General features: G+C 41.6%; 1 protein-coding gene across 1 annotated transcript in view; it reads right to left on the reverse strand.

Moving 5' to 3' along the window:
* P4HA3 (prolyl 4-hydroxylase subunit alpha 3) overlaps nucleotides 1–18,979 on the reverse strand; it is a 38,391-nt gene extending 19,412 nt beyond the window's left edge. The window contains exons 1-5 of the mRNA XM_032259052.1: nucleotides 18,720–18,979; nucleotides 11,038–11,180; nucleotides 9,218–9,441; nucleotides 5,132–5,281; nucleotides 2,002–2,053 (exon numbers count right to left, since the gene is read on the reverse strand). Of these exons, the coding sequence (XP_032114943.1) occupies nucleotides 2,002–2,053; nucleotides 5,132–5,281; nucleotides 9,218–9,441; nucleotides 11,038–11,180; nucleotides 18,720–18,919 (769 nt within the window). The 5' untranslated portion in view covers nucleotides 18,920–18,979. The remainder of the gene's footprint in view (nucleotides 1–2,001; nucleotides 2,054–5,131; nucleotides 5,282–9,217; nucleotides 9,442–11,037; nucleotides 11,181–18,719) is intronic.
* Nucleotides 18,980–19,212: the final 233 nt, after the last annotated feature.

Raw genomic sequence — 19,212 nt, forward strand, 5'->3', positions numbered from 1 at the left:
CTTTGGCTCTAGGCTGGATTCCCATAGGCCTTGGAAAACCCAATAAATATTGTATCTTGTTTGTGCCTACTTTGACTGCAAGATGCCCCATGGATTGGCAGAGCTACCTGTGGCCTTGCTGGCCTCTTTGCCTGACTCTCAATGCATCTCAGAAGGAGATGCTGAATTGTTCTAATGCTCCCAAAGCATCTTTCTCTGAGGCACCCAGTGTGCTTCTAACCACAACCATCACCCTGGCAAAGGAGGAAAGGAAGAGGCAGAAATTACCATTCTGTTTTAACAAGTGGAGAAATGAAGTTTTGGAGAATGGAAATTACAAGCCCAAACCCCAGTGAAAATATTGCAAAGCCAGAAATGAAACTGGGAATCTCAACTTGCCATGTTCTATTAGCCACCTATAAAAGCACACAATTTGGGTGGATAGCAAAGATTTTAATAGATCAAGCACAAAGAAATAAAGGAAGGTTGTGTTATAATTTTGTTTTTACCACTAATTACTCATGTGTTTGCAGATATACAGCTACTTCCTTATTCTACTGTTTGCTAAATTATCAGAAGGGAATAATGTTACTACATTGATTCATTAAAAAGTTATGAATACATGCAATTGTAAAGTCCTACATGAAATACTTTATAAGTATTAAAACAAAATAGGGATTTTGTATCTGATTTTAGTATCTAAATACTAAATACTCATGCCTGTAATCCCAGCACTTTGGGAGGCCAAGGCAGGTGGATCACTTGAGGCCAGGAGTTTGAGACCAGTCTGGCCAACATGGCAGAAACTCATCTCCACTAAAAATACAAAAATTAGCTGGGCATGGTGGCATATGCCTGTAATCCCAGCTACTTGGGAGGCTGAGGCACAACGATCACTTGAAACGGGGAGGTGGAGGCTGTATGAGCCAAGATCACACCACTGCACTCAGCCTAGGCAATAGAATGAGACTCTCAAAAAACAAAACCAAACAAAAACCACATCCCAAAAACCAAAAACAAAGCAAAACAAATACTGTATTAAAGAAAAACCTAGGAAGCCATCTACCACTAAAATGTTAAGCAAACACATACATGTAACTTTGAAGCAAACATTTCCAAGCAGATAGGTGAGTTAGAAAGCATCTCCCTCCTGTTTAACTTATTTTGTTGTCAGCAAGGCACTCCCTGAAGGGGGTTGACGCTGAATTCTGTGACCTACTGCCCGGGTGGGATGCTTGCATTGCAGAGTGAGATCTGGTTTAAAGGGAAAAACTGATATCTGTGAGCAGCCGAAGTGAATAATCCTGCTGAGTCACTCTCCTTGCATACACAGGGCACACTCATTTCATTCATTTTTGGGTCTGCTTCCAAAACCTGGGTCTTTAAAATGTTTCTGAAGAAACTGGCTCCCACTCCTGGACTTGTTTCCACTGAAACAACACTAATATATCATTGATGGGTGGAGGAGGGAAGGGACAGGTTGATATCTTCTCAGCATTTTCCAACTAACTTCAAAATTCCCCCCTGATGCATTGAACAGTATATAAGATTTCATCAAAATTTGAAATGTGACCTGGTTTATGAAATTAAAATAATAAAGATAGGGCTGGGCACAGTGGCTCATGCCTGTAATTCTAGCACTTTGAGAGGCCAAGGCAGGGGAATCACTTGAGGTCAGGAGTTCAAGATAAGCCTGGGCAACATGGTGAAACCCTGTTTTACTAAAAATACAAACATTAGGCAGGCATGGTGGTGGGTGCCTGTAATCCCAGCTACTCAGGAAGCTGAGGCAGGACTATCTCTTGAAGCTCGGAAGCAGAGGTTGCAGTGAGCCAAGATCGCACCACTGCATTCTAGCCTGGGTGACAGAGTGAGGTGAGATGCCATCTCAAAAAAAAAAAAAAAAAAAAGGTAATACAGATAGATAGCTGTATTTCTCTTGCAGGAATTAAAGGCCGGGAGCAGAAGGGAGTTTCCCATAAGTCAGACCTGTGGCTGGCTTATCTTTTATTCATTACGTACTGTAGAGAAGAAACTCCCGGGAAAGGCTGAGGGCACACGAAACATTTCCTGCCTGTTAAAAAAGAAAAAGAAAGAAAGAAAAGGAAAAGAAAGCATTAACTTCACTGAGGATATCTCCTCTGAACAAACCATTAAATGGGTTTTTTAAAAACCTAAATATTCTTACCTTAAGTAGATAACAAGGCTCATTGAAAGAAACGGCAGACCAGAAATGCAGAGGTCCTGTGACCTTGCTGCAGATCAGGTCTCACCAGTCTCCTCATTTACAAATGACTTATGACCATCCTAACCAGGCAAGGTAGGAAAATAAATGAAAATAAACCTTCTTAAAAGTGCCCTCAAATCTTAAAGTGTGCAAAACCACTTAATTGCAGGGTGTTGTTATTTGGTTATATTTAATAATATTACCAAAGTTAAATATATTTAACCTAATATGGAACTATAAAAACGCTAGTAAAAATATAATTTGTTCTCCAGATTCAGTTCTTCCTAGAGTCTACAAAATTAGTTGGGGGAGGCAAAGAAAGAACTAAAACGGAAACATTGCCCAGTGCACAGGAATTAACTCTCCCTGCAGCCATTCAACCTTGGGCTCAACATAGTCAAAAGGAAACAGAGCTTTCCAGACAAATCTGGGGAACAGAATCCCAGACAGGTGTCCGGCAGTCCTATTCTGGGTGCTTCCAAATGATGATTAACTGATAGAAATGTATTTCATTCCAAACATTTTACTTTAGCATATTAACAATTCACTTTTAATGATAAAGCAATAATAAGCACATTATAAAACATATGAGAAATGGAAAAAATTACTACATCAAAATCCAGGCACTAAAGCATTTTGGATAATATATAGTTTTTATGAAGTTATAAGCATATTTTCATACTTTTCACATCCTGATTGTTTCACTCTATATTATCAGGAGTATTTTTATAAAATCATTACATAATCTTCACAGACAGTATTTTTAATGGCTGAGTTTTATTCCACCCAGAAGATACACCACAGAGAACCTAACCATTCCACTATTGTTGGACAAATTGATTGTTTCTAATTCTTTGATATCATGAATTACTCTGTTCTATATTCAACAAGGAATACTTGAGTAATCTATGAATATCTTGTAATGTCAGGTATTAACTCAAGGTCATATAGCTTTTCAAACTCTTCATGAGATGAAAAGAACCAAAATACAATTTCACATATTTTTAAAACTTGGGAGTCTTGTAATGAAGTAAAATTATATTTTACGAAGAACAAAGAGTTACTTTTGGTGTCTCAGTTAAGGTTAGTTGGAAATAGGTACACTAAGTAACATTAAATGAAAAGAGAACATACACATGTAGTGTATCATGTAATAAGAGCTGCCATTTATCCAGTAAGTAGCATGTGCCGTGCATGCATTCTGTTAAGGGCTTTGCCTATATTAGCTCACTCAATCTGCACAGCAACCCATTTGAGGTGAGCATCGTTATTATTCCTCTTTTACAGACAAGAAAACTGAGGTCCAGGGAAGGTAAATAAGTTGCCCATGTTTACACAGCATTTGAACCCTGGTCTGTCTGATTCCAGAGCCCATAGCTTAACCACTATACTCTACTATGTATCATTATTAGCTGCTACTAAAATTTTTTTAACTAAAATATATGATGAAATAATAAAATACGTTAAATTTTATATGATAATGAAAGGTCCATTGGGATATTTACCTCTAAGTTACTGGAGGGTGAGGGGGAACATAAATCATCTATGAGATAATGCCCTATGTGTTCTGTTACTGGGGAACAAAAACATGCTGTAAGAGCACCAAGGAGGAAAGCCTGGGGAGTGAGGAGAACTCAGGAAGACTTCACAAAGTAGGTGACATTCGAGCTGCGCCTTGTAAAATAAATAGAACTTGTAAAATAAATAGACAAAGCAGGATATGTTAAGTGAGTAGAAGAGAAATTCAAGCTATCATAGTTAGATGGAAACAAAACAAAATTAATCAATAATTGGATACAGCATTTGAAACCCCATCTTTCAGGGTAAGCTGCTTTAGTTTGTCTTCTCTGAGTCTTTCCACATTTCCACATTCTCCATTTCCTTCCTCTATTAAAACTCAATAACTTCTCACCCTTTGTTACATCACAATTATTCTATTTTGGCTTTAATACACAGCAATTCAGCAGGAGAGTTAGGAAGAGCACATACACAGTTTTACAACAAATATCCATTCACCGGGAACTTACATGAAAGGAAGAGTGCTGCACTGAGAGGAAATCTGTTTGGGCAGCAACACATGGGTTTGGACCACCCACATCCTCCTCCCCTTTCTCAAGAAAAGGAAGAAAGAAAAAAAAATGTAGGGAGCAGAAATGGTTTACTAGTTTTGGAAACTCTAGGGAACTAGTTCCATGGAGATTTCTGCAGCCTACCCTTGAAGACTACACAATTTGGGTAGGAAATGGGGTTACCTATACAAAAGCTATATCGTACCCAATTATTAATTAGTTTTGTTTATTGGCTGCTGCTATATTTAGGGAAACGAACTCCTACATGAGGCATAACAGGGAGTAAGTAGATCAACTGTGCCAAGGAAAAATAACACCTGGAGGAAGCACTGTGGCTGGTATCACAAAACAGTGTCTCCAGCTCTAACCAGACACGAGCCACATTACAGTTAGACTCAGCTGCAGATGGGAAAAGCTAATAATCAAACTTCTTTGTTCGTGGCAATATCGTGGGTAATACCTGTGAAGAATTATGAGTGGCCAAGAGCACAAAAGAGTGATTGACATTTACTGTGAACCCACTAACTATTTGTGAATAAAGCAGCTGCTGCGACAGGTGAGAGACTGCTTCCTATATGGGAAATAATGATTGTAAAATAGTCAATGCATTGAAAAGAGCACTGGACTAAGAGTCTAGTCCTAGGTCTATGGGTTTTGTAACAAGAGTCTTTTGGAGACTTAGTTTACTCCCATGTGATATATGAAAATGATAAAATAACTGCCCTGGTTGACTCACATTTAGTCCAATTGGGAAGATGAAACAGATGAAGACGTGAAAATGCTTAGAAACTGTAAAGCAGCTATAAAGGATTACACTTAGTTTAATAAAAGCAGTGAGCTTCACTTACTCCCTTACCTGGAAACAGGCAAAGGCCAAGTGATCCAAGGCATCTTCGAGACTTGCTTCATCCTCTGTCTTCCACTCTCCGTAAGATCCTCGGAAGAGACTGACAGCCTCCTCCAGCCATGGAATGGCATGGTAATAATCCCCCATGTCATAGGCCACCTACATGGAGCACAAGTACCATCGTCAAAGCCTTATTCCATAGGTAGAAAAAGAAAAAGACAATTCAAAGAGTAAAAGGGCCTTTGGAACCCAAAAAGGCAGGTTTACTTTCAAATTAATTTTAATTCAATTTATTAAGCATCTACTATATACAATGCATAGTACTAGGCGGAGAGGACACATAAGGGATCTTGAATTTAAGAAATTTATAATCTGAAGGAGAAGAGAACATGACCTCAAGTAACTCTAATTTGGGGCAGAATGTCATGAGTGCACCAAGGAAAATGCATATTATGCTGTGGTGGCACAGAGAAGGGAGGAGACTTGGGAATCTCAGAAAGCATCATGCAGGAGGTGGCATCTGAGATGGGCCTTCCTTGAAGAAGGAAAAGGATTTCAGTGAGCAGAGATTGGAAAGAAAAGTCTTTTAAGAAGAAGAAACGGCAAAAACAGAAATCTAAAGCAAGAATGTGTTCAAGTAGTCCATCATGGCTATAGCTAGGGTGAAGAGAAGCAAAAAGTAAACTTGAAACAGCAGCATAGGCTAAGTAAATGACAGTCTTGAATGTTATTATTTTTAGGAAGATATTGCTGGTAGCAATGTGAAGAATGGATTACATTCGTTCATTCATTCAATATTTACTAAGTATTTATTATGTACCTGCTGGCCCTGTCCTTCAAGAGCATAAATCAAGAGGGGGTATGTGAGTAGGCCAGTAATTGTAACACAATGCATTAGACACCATAATGAAGGTTGACATGGGAGTGCTGTGGAAGCTCAATGAATCTGTTCTGTATTAAATGCTGGAATACTGGCAACATGGCAACGTGTACCAGACATAGCTCCTGTCTCTTCATAGTTTACAGTTAACTACAATACCAGAGCTGCAAGTGGAATTTCCTGGAAGTTGATATTGGAGACCACATGGAACTGTAAAGTTACAGACTAGGAAGAACTCTTAAATGATCTAATTAGGGTGTAACTTTCTGACAGGGAAAAATCCTAGAGATACTACAATTCTGCGGACTAAATAATAAATCATGTTTCCTTCAGGTCTGCCATTAACCTGTTGTTTTATTTTTCTGTACCTCAAGTCCTGTTTGTAAAAAGGTTAAGCTGAAAAATGCTAAAAATGACTGAACTTTTCCTGCCAAGTTAATTTGTTTAAAGTTTCCATGAGTAACTTCAAGTCCTGGCAATATGGTAGACTGAAACAGCTGGAATCCTTCCAAATACAAACACTCGGACATTTTGAATAAACTATAAAAAGCATTTTATTATATAGTTTCAAGAAAAAAACAGAGAATATCAGGTACCAGAAACAAAAAGGGCTAAAAGCCCAAACCATAAGCTTATGAGTGGATACTGACGTTCCCTAGGATGGGGGTGGGTGTAACCTTGCATTATAATGCCCATTTGAGGATAGAAGATGAGCTGTCCTTAGACTTGCCCCAAGCCCAGGAGCTGGAACTAGGACAACTTCATGAAACTAGATTCCATAAAAAACTGCACCTTAAAATAAAAGGTAGACCAGAAAAAAAAATTGCCTGCTGGCTTAATGAGACAAGAAGATTTGTTTGTTTCTGCCTAGCTCTGTGTAAGAATATTCTCAATTTTGAGCCTCTACCTCATGTGAGTATAGGGATTAAATCTGCAATATTCATATGGTCAAGGAACTCCTAGGTCAATAAATAAATATAAAAATATATCTAAGGCCAATGATAGCACCAGAGTTTCTGGAAGAAGAAAACCTAAAACTCTCTGGAGGGATATTCCTACAACTCTGGACACATTGATTTTCTTAGGGGGAAAATGTCCTGCTGAAAATAAGCTCCCAAACATGACAAATTATATTAGGAAATAATCTATCATGAGCAAGAATCAACAGACACAATAGTATGATGACAGAATTAGACAAGAATTTCAGAAGATAGGCTAGGCGGAGTGGTTTATGCCTGTAATCTCAGTGCTTTGGGAGGCTAGGCAGGAGGATCACTTGAGGCTAGGAGTTTGAGACCATCCTGGGCAGCACAGTGAGACCCTTACTAAAAATTAGCAGGAGGCACATCTGTAGTCCTAGCTACTCAGGAGGCTGAGGTGGGAGGATCACTTGAGACCTCCCAGGTGGGAGGATCACTTTGATCAAGGCTGCAGTGAGCCATGATTGTGCCACCGCACTCCAGCCTAGATGGCAGAGCAAAACCCTAAGGAAAAAAAAAAAGAATTTCATAAACTAGAAAGGCTTTAAAATAATAGAAGAAGGAATTGGGGAAGTGTAGATGAAACAAATTTGCACATGTGTTGATAATTAGTGAAGTTTATTCTGTGACTTGGCAATATCACTCCCAGGTATTCATCTAAGAAAATAAGAATAAATGTCCATAGAAGGACATAAAAGGATGTTAATAGCAGTTTTATTCACAGTAGCCCAAACTAGAAGCAATCCAAGCATCTGTTAACAGAAGACTGGATCAACAGTTTGTGGCATATTCATAGAATGGAATACTACTCAGCAATAAAAGAAATGAACTACTAATAAATGATACAATATGGATGAATTCCACGGATATAATGTGCTGAGTGAAAGAAGCTGGACTCAGAAGGGCACATACTATATGATTCAGGATTGTGGCTATCTGGGCAAGGATGCAGCAGAAGGAGTGGGGTGGTGGGTGGTGGGGAGGATGAGTGGGGTTTTAGCTGTATGAAATGTGTTGTTTTAAATATTAAAGAAAGAAACAAAGCAAAATTTGAATATATATTCATTACAATAATAGATATAATTGCTTGTTATATTATTTTATATTCTTTTCTTAAATTTGAAAAGTTTTATGTCTCTAAATAAGTAAATAAATACCGAAAGAAAAATTGCCAGTAAGACTTTCAGGAAGTGACTTACTAAATTTTCAACGGTTTTACTTTCAGAAAGGCCTCACTAATGAAGCATATGTTAGTACCACACAGCAAACTATATTACCTGGCTTAAATTTAAATCAGCCATGAACATGATAATTGCGCTCTGATACCGCTCAGGATCCCAGAAAAGAGAAAACAGCATGTAGAGAGACTCAAGCAACCCATTCTGCCTTAATTTGAAAGATTGACTCCCAAAACTTGGAATCAGGACACATGAGACCCACTCCCAGATCTGGTGACGAATACTGTAGGAGTCAGGAAAAATACCCCTTACTGAAATAAACATGTTCAAAATTAAAAAGGGTTTGCTGCATTGCTTTTTAAGGCAAAGGCTGGCAAAAGTATATTATAAAATGATCTCAAGTGTGATTACAACTTACAATCAAAGATCAGTTAAATACCACAGATGGGGATGGGGGCGTTCCTGAAGTCTAATTCCTCAAGTAATGTTAAAGTGAATGACCTTAGATTTTGGACACAACTTTAATTTTGTATTTCTAAATGCTTAGGAAATGTTGTGTTGGATTCCAGAAAGTCTCAGGAGACTGTTTCCATGATCCTACCTTTCTACCACCATCTCTTATCCTTTTCCCCAACCTTGCCCTCCCTTCCCCCTGCTTTCCCTTTCAACCCATCTGTTCATGCACTGGCAGGGTGCTATAGTCAGGGTGACCAAAGGGCAGTTTTCCCCAGTTCATGTCTGTTGTCCTAGCATAATTAATAACACCCCTTTCAATCTCAAGAGTGTCCTAAGTATATAATCACCTTAGTTTTATGGAGAGGGCCTGAGATTTGGAGTCAAAAGACTGGGTTCAAGCTTTAGTTCTGCACTTAAAATTGTATAATATTAGGGCAAGTTATTTCCTCTCTATGAATCTTGTTTTCTTTCTCTGAAAATGGAAATGATATCAAATTTCCAAGTTTAAGTATTAAAAAGAAGTAAAAGCAATCGGGACATAGTTATTTTATCCATAAGAAACTATAGCCAAACAATTGGCCCTCTCTCTGAATATTGTTACCTTGCCGACTTGGAAGCAATCATCCCCTGTGAGAGAGAAGAGCCGTTTGGGGCTGTACAGGTCAGTGATGGCAGAGTCAGTGACTCTTTGAAAGACACCTCGGGCCAGGCCTTTCACATTGAGCATGTACACGTCCTGCAGCCGCATCAGGGCCCTTGCTGCTCCCTCAAGGTCCTCAAAGGCTGGAAGGTCTTGCTCCACCTTCTCATAGCCATCCTTCAGAGCTATAAAAGTAGTAAAAACGTCAATCTGCCATTCAAGAAACAGGTGGTGAGCATTTAATACATATAAGGCATGACCACCTGTTCAAATATTTAATGAGACCAAATTGGATTTGTCTTTGTGGCACAGAGTGGATACTTAATACAATTTTCTGAATGAGGAACATTCAGAATGAGTGAATGAGGAGTAAAAATTAAGGCACACAGCTTTATCATATTGTCCTATCCTGTATGTTTCCAGGAGTCTTGCCCTTTAGGGAGACAACTTTTCCCCTCCCCTCCCCTCGCCTCCTCTTCCCTCTTATCTTTCTTTTAATAGAGATAGGATCTTGTTCTGTTGCCCAAGCTGGAGCACAGTGGCATGAGCGCAGCTCACTGCAATCTTGAATTACTGGGCTCAAGCAGGGTAGGACTTCAGGCACACATCACATCCATCTAATTTAAATAATTGTTTTTGTAGAGCAGGGTCTCACTATATTGCCCAAGCTGATCTCAAACTCCTGGCCTCAAGTGATCCTTCCAACTCAGCCTCCCAAAGTGTTGAGATTATAGGCATGAGCAACTGTGCCCAGCCTCTTCTCACTGTTAACTTCCCAAGTCAACAAACTTCTTTTTTGTTTTTTCTTTTTGAGACAGGGTCTTGCTCAGTCGCCCAGGCTGGAGTGCAGTGGTGCAATCTCAGCTCACTGGACCCTTCACCTCCCTGGTTCAAGGGATTCTCGTGCCTCAGTTTCCCACGTCTACAGGCATGTGCCACCATGCCTGGCTAATTTTTGTATTTTTAATAGAGACGGGGTTTCACTATATTGCCCAGGCTGGTCTTGAACTCCTAAGCTCAAGCGATCTGCCCACTTTAATCTCCCAAAGTGCTGAGATTACAGGCATGAGTCATTGCGCCCAGCCCAAAAGTCAACACTTTTTTTTCTTTGAGACAAAGTCTCACTCTGTCACCCAGGCTGGCGTGCAGTGGCTTGATCTTGGCTCACTGCAACCTCTGCCTCCCAGGTTTAAGTGATTCTCTTGCCTCAGCTTCCTGAGTAGCTGGGATTATAGGCATGTGCCACCATACTCGGCTAATTTTTGTGTTTTTAGCCGAGACGGGGTTTCACCATGTTGGCTAGGCTGGTCTGGAACTCCTGACCTCAGGTGATCAGCCTGCCTCAGCCTCTCAAAGTGCTGGATTACAGGTGTGAACAACCATGCCTAGCCATCAACAAACTTCTTAAAGCACAGAGTAGAATAAATTAGGAAAGTGATCTCACTATAGATGACACAGTAGTGACAACTTAATGAAACGGAAACTACTAGAAGACCATTATTTTCTACACATACATAAACGGAATGATTTATCTTGTACTTCACAGGATTGGAGTGAACATCAAATGAGACAATTGAAATGAAAGTGCTTTCCAAGGTATAATCATATAAATCGATTACCAAGGGAGCCTAATTCTTTGTGCTAGCTAGAGCTAAGGATATCAAGTAATATCCACCCACTCCATTACCCTTTGAAATAATATCCCAACAGAATCTCTCTCCTTACCACTGTGTCAGGAGATAGAATCTTCTCTCTTACCCTCCAGCCCTCCTTCTCATTACCTCGGATGTTCTCACTGGCCTCCAGACTATGTACCACATTTCTCCAGTCAGACTGCAGGCGTTTGATGAGAGTAAATGCAAGCAGAGGGTTACCCACAGGGGTTGTTGAATCCTCATGCAAAGAAAGTACCTTTTCATAGAATCTGAAAGAGAGGAGTAGAATGATCTCACCTCCTGATACAACCACTACATGTAGGGAAGGCTGGCATGGTGTGTGTACATTAAGAGTAGCTAAGATTGACATGCTGAACCTCTTGAGATTCACATAATAGTACAACCAAAAAGCCATGCAAGCACAAAGAATGTGAAAATTACAAATACAACAAAAGTAGGGTCCACTCTTTTGTTCATTGAATGAGTCAGTCTGTGTTAATCAATTACTATAAGTCAGGCACCATGCTAGAGATATAAAGGCAAGAGAGGGTCCAGCTCTCAAACGGATCACAAAGTCTTCTACTCCTGTCATCACTGTATATGCAATACTTATTATCTGGTAGAAACTTAAAAACACTATTAAATTAATTATAACCACTGTGATATGTGCTATACAGTGGTCTCCAAACTTTTTGGCACCAGAGACCAGTTTCTTGGAAAACATTTTTTCCACAGACCGGGAGGGTGGGGAGGATGGCTTTGGGATGAAACTGTTCCACCTCAGATCATCACCAGTTAGATTCTCCTAAGAAGCACGCACCCTAGATCCCTCGCATGCGCAGTTCACAATAGCGTTCAGGCTCCGCTGCCGCAGATCTGACAGAAGGCGGAGCTCAGGCAGTAATGTTCCCTTGCCCACCACTCACCTCCTGCTGGGCGGCCCACTTCCTAACAGGCCATGGACTGGTACCTGCTCCCTGGCCCAGGGGTTGGGGACCTCTGTGCTATGAGAGAAGTTAGCATATAACGCTGCTCACCCAGGTGGGAGTTAGAAGGGGGAGGGAAGGAAGGACTTCTAAGAGATGGCATTTGATCTGAATCTTGAAGGATTTGTTTAAATATTGAAAGCTGGCTGGGCGCGGTGGCTCGCGCCTGTAGTCCCAGTACTTGGGAGGCTGAGGTGGGCGGATTGCGAGGTCAGGAGCTCGAACCCCATCTCTACTGAAAAAACAAAAAATAGTTGGGTGAGGTGGCGTGCGCCTGTAGTCGCAGCTACTCAGGAGGCTGAGGCAGGAGAATCGCTTGAAGCCGGGAGGCAGAAGTTGCAGTGAGCTGAGATCGTGCCACTGCACTCTAGCCTGGCAACAGAGGGAGACTCTGTCTAAAAAAAAAAAAAGAAAAAGAAAAGCTATTACTTATTGAGCTCCTACCATGTATTGGCCTGTTGAGTGCTCTAAATAGACTGTCTCATTTAATTGCCCCCCACCTTCCGACATACCCTTAGTGTAGATTTAATTTTACTCATTTCACAGAAGAGGAAACTGAAACAAAGCCCCACTGTCAGTAAAGGGCAAAGCCAGGATGGAATCCAAGTCTGACTGACTCCTAAACCTGGGTTCTCAGCTCATTATGCTATATGGTTTCCTATGGAGCTAGAACAAAGAGAAGAGTGTTTTTTGAGCCAACAGGAGCCTTGTGTACAAAGGCACAGAGGCTTGACATACATTTGTAGTAAGTCAGTCTACACTAGTTATTTGCTAGATGTCAGACTCCACACTAGATGCTAGGGATACAAAGGCAAGACGGGGTCCAATGCTCAAGAATTTCAAGGACAAGAAAATAACTTTTTCTCATCACTCTATACCTAAATTCAATATATATTTCTATGAAAGAATGAATGACATATACTCTCCTAGGAGCTAGGGACAAAATTCTGAATAAGGAAACAATCTTGGTCTCTAGGATCCACAGTTTAGTAAGAAAGACACAAATAATTACATTATAGATGTAATACCAGATTTAAGAACAAGGCTTAGTAGGGAGGACAGAGAGGGGATGATTAATTTGGCCAGAGCAGATTAGAGAAGGCTTTAAGTGAGAGTGGCTGTTAAAGCTATGACTTGCTCACATATATAAATGTGTGAGAGGGTGAGGAGGAGACGACTTCAAAACTGCAAGCACAAGACAAGGAGAGTCTGAACCATGACAGCGACAGTGGGGGCAGAGAATGGGCTGCGTTCAAGACAGGAGTTTAGGAAGTTATGATGACTATAAAAGGGAATAAGAGGTAGCGTTGTCCAGCATACTTCCAACTTTTCTAGCTTGGCAACAATTGCAAAAAAAGGCAGAAATGGTAGGGCCTGAAATGATCATCTTTCTAGTTAATTTCTCTTCTCCAGTGTCCTTCAAGAATATTCATATAGGCAAAAGATGCTGTTTCCTGGTATACTATGGCTAATTCCATTTCTAAAACACCGATGGAATTTATATTACTGAAATTTATTATCAATAACAGGGCAGATTCAGGGTACTATTCCTGCTCTCTAAGAGTTCTATTCCTGCTCTATAAGAGTTTTCACCCTCATTTAAAATTATTAACTTCAAAAACAATATAACAAGAATGGAAGTAGAGAAAAAAAGAGTTTGTGCAAAGTGAAAAAAAATGAATGTGTGCAAGAGCACAGGAGACTATGAGTCCTTTGGCAAGAGTGAGAGCCTTCCATGAAGAGACAGAGATGAAAGTGAAAAATACAGGAAGTGGCAGGGTGGTAGAATTTCAACCCCTACAAGCAGAGTCTGATCTGAGGATTTCTAACGAGTGAGGTCCTCAACTATGAAATGAAGCCTGAAATACAAGATGATTGTCTCGAGGTTTCCAAGGAGCCGAATGTTCAATTCAACATAAACTAAGGGAAAAGAACCTGGACCTGGGTCTCCCAGTGGGGAAATGGGAACCCTGTCAAGTCCCAGGGTGTCTCTGATCCCAAAGACAAGGCAGTCTGTGAGTTGCAGCTCTAGGGTTTTGAAAGGAAACCAGCCTCCAGGGTGTGGGATCTTTACTACCCACTGTTTCCTGCTTCAGCTCCATATGGAACTACTTAGGGAAAGACATTCCACCGCTAGATGAAAAAACTTACAAGTGGAGACTTGGGCTTGAGTCCAGTTTAAAGAGTAGGTGTCCAGGAACACTTAAGGCTGAGAGGGCAGTGATTTTATAAGACAGCTGGATATGAAGGAGCTTGGGGGAGACTTGAATTTTGACCCAGCCTTCAACTATTGCTGTTTCTTCCTCTGTAAAATGAAAGAACTGGGGCCGGGCGCGGTGGCTCATCCCTGTAATCCCAGCACTTTGGGAGGCCGAGGTGGGTGGATCACCTGGAGTCTGGAGTTCAAGACCAGCTGACCAACATGGTGAAACCCCATCTCTACTAAAAATACAAAAAATTAGCCAGGTGTGGTGGTGCATGCCTGTAATCCCAGCTACTTGGGAGGCTGAGGTAGGAGAATCGCTTGAACCCGGGAAGTGGAGGTTGCAGTGAGCCGAGATCGCGCCATTGCACTCCAGCCTGGGCAGAAAGAGCAAAACTCCATCTCCAAAAAAAAAAAAAAAAAAAAAAAACAGAAAGAAGGAACTGGTCTGGTCTAGAAGATTTCTGTGGATCTTTTCAGCATGCATGTTCTATTGTTTCTTCCCATCGCCCTTTCCACAACTGAATAAAAAGATTTTCTTATTAGATTGAGGACTCATTTATAGGCATCTGAGGAAACTGAGGCACAAAGGCAAAGTGGTAAGGCAGAGAGGTGAATATTTGCCCCAAGTCATGCATCAAAAGTGCTGTCTACTTCCCTGTTCTCTTAGCACCCCTCTTTGCATTCTGGAGTTGATTTGTTTAGGTCAGGGGTTTGATCTCTATTGCAGCACATCAATTCAATCCAGTGTTTAGACATGCAATTTTTCTGTCACACAAACAAAAAAAAAATATCTCAACGGATAACTGAGGTTGGCTTAGAATCCAGAAGTTGGCCCTATGCCCAGCCTTTGAGCACATAGCAGTATCCAGAGACTGGAAACTGAGTTACTGGATGCTGAATTCAAACCTCAGGGTTTCCTAAATGTCTTTTTGCTTTAACAAATACTGCTGAGAATGGAAAATCAGATCCTTTCCTTTAAGAATCTGCACATAAAATTTGCAACCCAATCCCTGCATTAAGCATAGCCTGGGCAGGTTATCCAACCACAATACATGGGTTATTTCACTTCAATACATTTTTGTCTTTGGAATTCAGAAATGGTTTTGTCTCAGTTCTTCTGGAACATTCTTAATGCTTAATCCTTAGCACAGAAATAATTGCTGTGGACACTTCTCTTTCACTCTTGGTAATGTTTTAAACTGCAAAAACAGCAACAACAAAAGCTAGGGTAAACTCTCTTTATATATATAACTAGTATATGTACCATGCTAGTATATAACTATATATACTCTAACAAGTATAATTTTTATTCATTAACTTGGAGTAGGGAGTAGTTTCAACCTCAAAAATATTGTATTTTTCTATATCAACTGAGAGCCTTGGAAATAACCTCTCAAGTTACATAAAATCGCCAGATTGGGAGTATAGAAAAATTATCAGGAACTGCCAAAATTCTTGTTTTAAAAAGCAAACTTAAAGGCTGGGCGTGGTAGCTCATGCTTGCAATCCCAACACTTTGGGAGGCCAAAGGGGGAGAATCACTTCAGGCCAGGAGTTCAAGACCAGTTTGGGCAAGATAGCAAGACCCTGTCTCTACCAACAGAACAAAACAAAACAAAACAAAAAACCCTATCCACACATGGTAGTGCACACCCATAGTCCCAACTACTTGGTAGATTCAGGCAGGAGGATAACTGGAGCCAGGGGTTTGAGGTTAGAGTGAGCTATGATAGAGCCACTGCACTCTAGCCTGGGTGACAGAGCAAGGCCCTGTCTCTTAAAAAGCAAACATTTCACTGGGTTTTAGAGAAGTCACTAGAGAACAGAATGATAGAATGCCAGTCTTCAAAATATCAAACTAAACTACAAAATTAACTGTTCATAACTCACCTGAGAAAATAGAACTTTTTCTGATTTGTTTATTATCTAGGCTGTCACAATCCTAGTTAATACTTAGGGCCAATTGTGGGGCCTATTTTCTCTAGTTGGTCTTAAAATAAAATAAATAGTAAGCATAAAGACTTAGCATTTGTCCAGCAATTGTTCCATGCCAGGCACAATGATAAATAATGTTACATGGTACTCTTAATCCTTCCAACAACCCTATGGAGGTAGGTACTATTTTTATTATCATTTTACAGATTAGGAAACTAAAGTTCAAAGAGGCAAAGTAACTTGTCCAAGATCAGAGCCAATGATTCAAATAGAGAGAGGTCTGTTAAACTCCTGAAAACCACCATGTACTGTGATAATTATAAAACCTCAATTAGTTATGGGCTTGGTCTATGTCTTGGTATAATAGATAAAGGAAGTGGTAGGGACAACACAGCATAATGGGAAAAAAGTTGGATAAATAATCAAAATAACTGTGTTCTAGTCCTGGATTTGCTACCTACTAAATTTAGTAATACAATCTTGGGTAAGCCACTAAACGTTAGTTTTCTTGGGTTTTAACTGATTTCTCAAGAGTTAACAGTATAATACAAATCTATTTTAAAGCATTGTGTGTGAGAGAATCAAATGAGATATGGTTTGTACGAGACTTCCTGCTCTGACAAAGTTGTGACAATGACAATGGTGAAAAGACAGTGAAGGAGACCAACATGGGGGAATGGGGTTGGCCAGGTGCTTTAGCCAAAAAGCTTTGCGTGCTCTCATTTGAGAATGTTACCTGAAAGACCAGCACAGGGATTCTGACCTCCTACTCCTGTCTCCATCTGAGCTACCCAAAGAAAGAGATTACTGTTATGAGAACAAGCATGGGTAGCAGGGAGCATGCTGGGCTCCGAAATCAAAGAGAACAAGGTCTGTCCTATTTCCACCAATAAGCTTGGACTCCAATGACTCTGGACTATGAACAAAAGGAAAACATTTGGCTCTGTCAACATGGACCCACAGAAAACTGGACAGCTATGCTATCCCAAAGAGAGACAATAATTATTGAAATGATCATCATTTATTGTTAAAATTAATACATAAATATATTGTACATTGTCACACTATTTCAAATTGTTTATATGCAAGCCACATACTTAAGGACAAGCACCAAATTACCTCATTCAGTCACTATTAACAAGATGTCTTGCAAAAACCTCCACCCACAAAATGCTTCTCTTCTACATGGCTTTCTCTCACAGTCATGGGGTCTCAAAGTTTCACACAGGGTGACAATGGATTTGGAGTCACACTGGGCCTCAGAGTCACTCCCTATTCCACATACCTTCTTCTCATGTCACCCTAGAATCAGTATTACTATCACATACATACACTCATGCAAAGTTTTAAAAGCAGTGTGTTGTGCTGTCTTAGCTCCATAAGGTCACATGATATAAATACAATATTAATATATCCAAATAGTGACGTGGTCACAACCACTCTTTCTCACAGTGTTGTAGCCTTCTCGATGTCCCAAGCAGAGAAGGCACAGCACATATTCATACAGATGGTATCATATACAATCATTTATCTTTCATAGTTGGACACTGACAAAGTTGATACATGACTATAGTGCCTCAGCATCCCAAGCCTAATAATCTTTTATGCCACAGTGTGCAGCACTAGAATTTGTTGATCGTATAGCAAAACAATATTAGCTGAGAATCTGCTGCTGTGTGCTACACTCAGTATCTTCTGCAGCCAGTATGTTTTTTCACAGTGATTTTCTGATGTCAAATATGTTGACACACATGTAACATCTCAGTTATCGTTTATTTAGTATTTAGAGAGCTTCTACATGTGTAAAGAGAAGGAAGAACCGAAGACATAGAGGGCGGTGGGCATCTCTGATTAACAGTCATGGTGCTACAGACCCAAACTCCTTGAGGGCAGAGTTGGCTCTTGTTCACCATTTTATCCCCAGTGCCTGGAACACTGCCTGGCTCTTTAGTAGACACTCAAAAAAATTATGTGTTGTATGAATTAATCAACTGAAGCATAATTCATGCAGTGACCTGTACAGTTACTCAGCATCATTCACATACAGACTATGATATCCACAGTGTCGTGCCCACCCAGTCCCAATGACATGTAAATTTCACACATAGTGGAAGACTGTCACCTAACTCCTCACAGTAAACATCAGCTCACTGAGTCATGTGGTGTTTGACGATCACCCCTTGAAAGGTCAAGACTTGGGTAGCTACAGTGTCACCGTATTCTCTCCACCTCACTCTCACAGTGTCTCTGTCACAGCACTGTCCACTGTGTCTGTGTCAGTGTGACACAGGGCCTGGAGCCCACAGAGCTTCACACAGCACCTTGTGAGGTGTCACCCCACCCCACTCTTCCACAGTGTATCGACTCTGCTGTGTGATGCTGGATCTGGAGGGTGTCACTGTGTTGAAGTCTGCTGTCCCACAGAGTGTGACCCAATCCTCGCTACTACCTCATGCCATGGAGCGTTAGGGTCCCACACAGGGTGACAATGGGTCTAGGGGGTAACACTGTTGGAGCCACACCCCAACCCACGCCACAGAGTCTTAGTCGCATGGTGCGACAGTGGGTCTGAGGTCCCATTCAGCAAGACAATGTCACACTCAACCTGAGTCTCCCCCCACCCTGTGGCACAATGTCTCTCACTGAGGCCCCTCGGTCGCTCCCACCCACTGTGCCCTCACCTAGTCAGGTCCCGCAGCCGCGCCTTCTCCTCGCGCAGGTACCGCCGCAGCAGCCCCAGCAGCTGGCGCTCCGGCGCCAGGGCGCGAGCCACGCTGGTCAGGGCCGAGAACGTGTCGCCCCGCGCCGCAGCCCTTTCTGGGTCTCCTGTCCCGAGGACCAGCACCGCCAGCAGCGCCGCCAGCCGCGCCCCGGGACCCATCGCCGGCGCTCGCGGGGTTCCCCTCAGACAGTCCTAGCCGCGGCGCCAGACGCTCCCGCCTTGGCCCGCCCCGCCCCCGCTCCCGCCCCCTCCCGGCTCACGCCCCGCCCTCTGGCCCCGGGCCGTCGCCTCAGCAGCCCAGTCTCGCCCCACCCAGGGCGGCTGAGGCGACGGGCCGGGGCCAGAGGAAGCCCCTTGACTCCTTCCTTGCACGCGTCCTGGCTGCTTCCCTGTTTCGACGCCTCGCCTTGCTCTCCTCAGCTCCTCGGAATGCGTGGGGGCTTCTTGCTACC

The sequence above is a fragment of the Sapajus apella genome, unplaced genomic scaffold, assembly GCF_009761245.1.
Source record: "Sapajus apella isolate SASKATOON/1434 unplaced genomic scaffold, GSC_monkey_1.0 scaffold106, whole genome shotgun sequence".
NCBI lineage: Eukaryota > Metazoa > Chordata > Mammalia > Primates > Cebidae > Sapajus > Sapajus apella.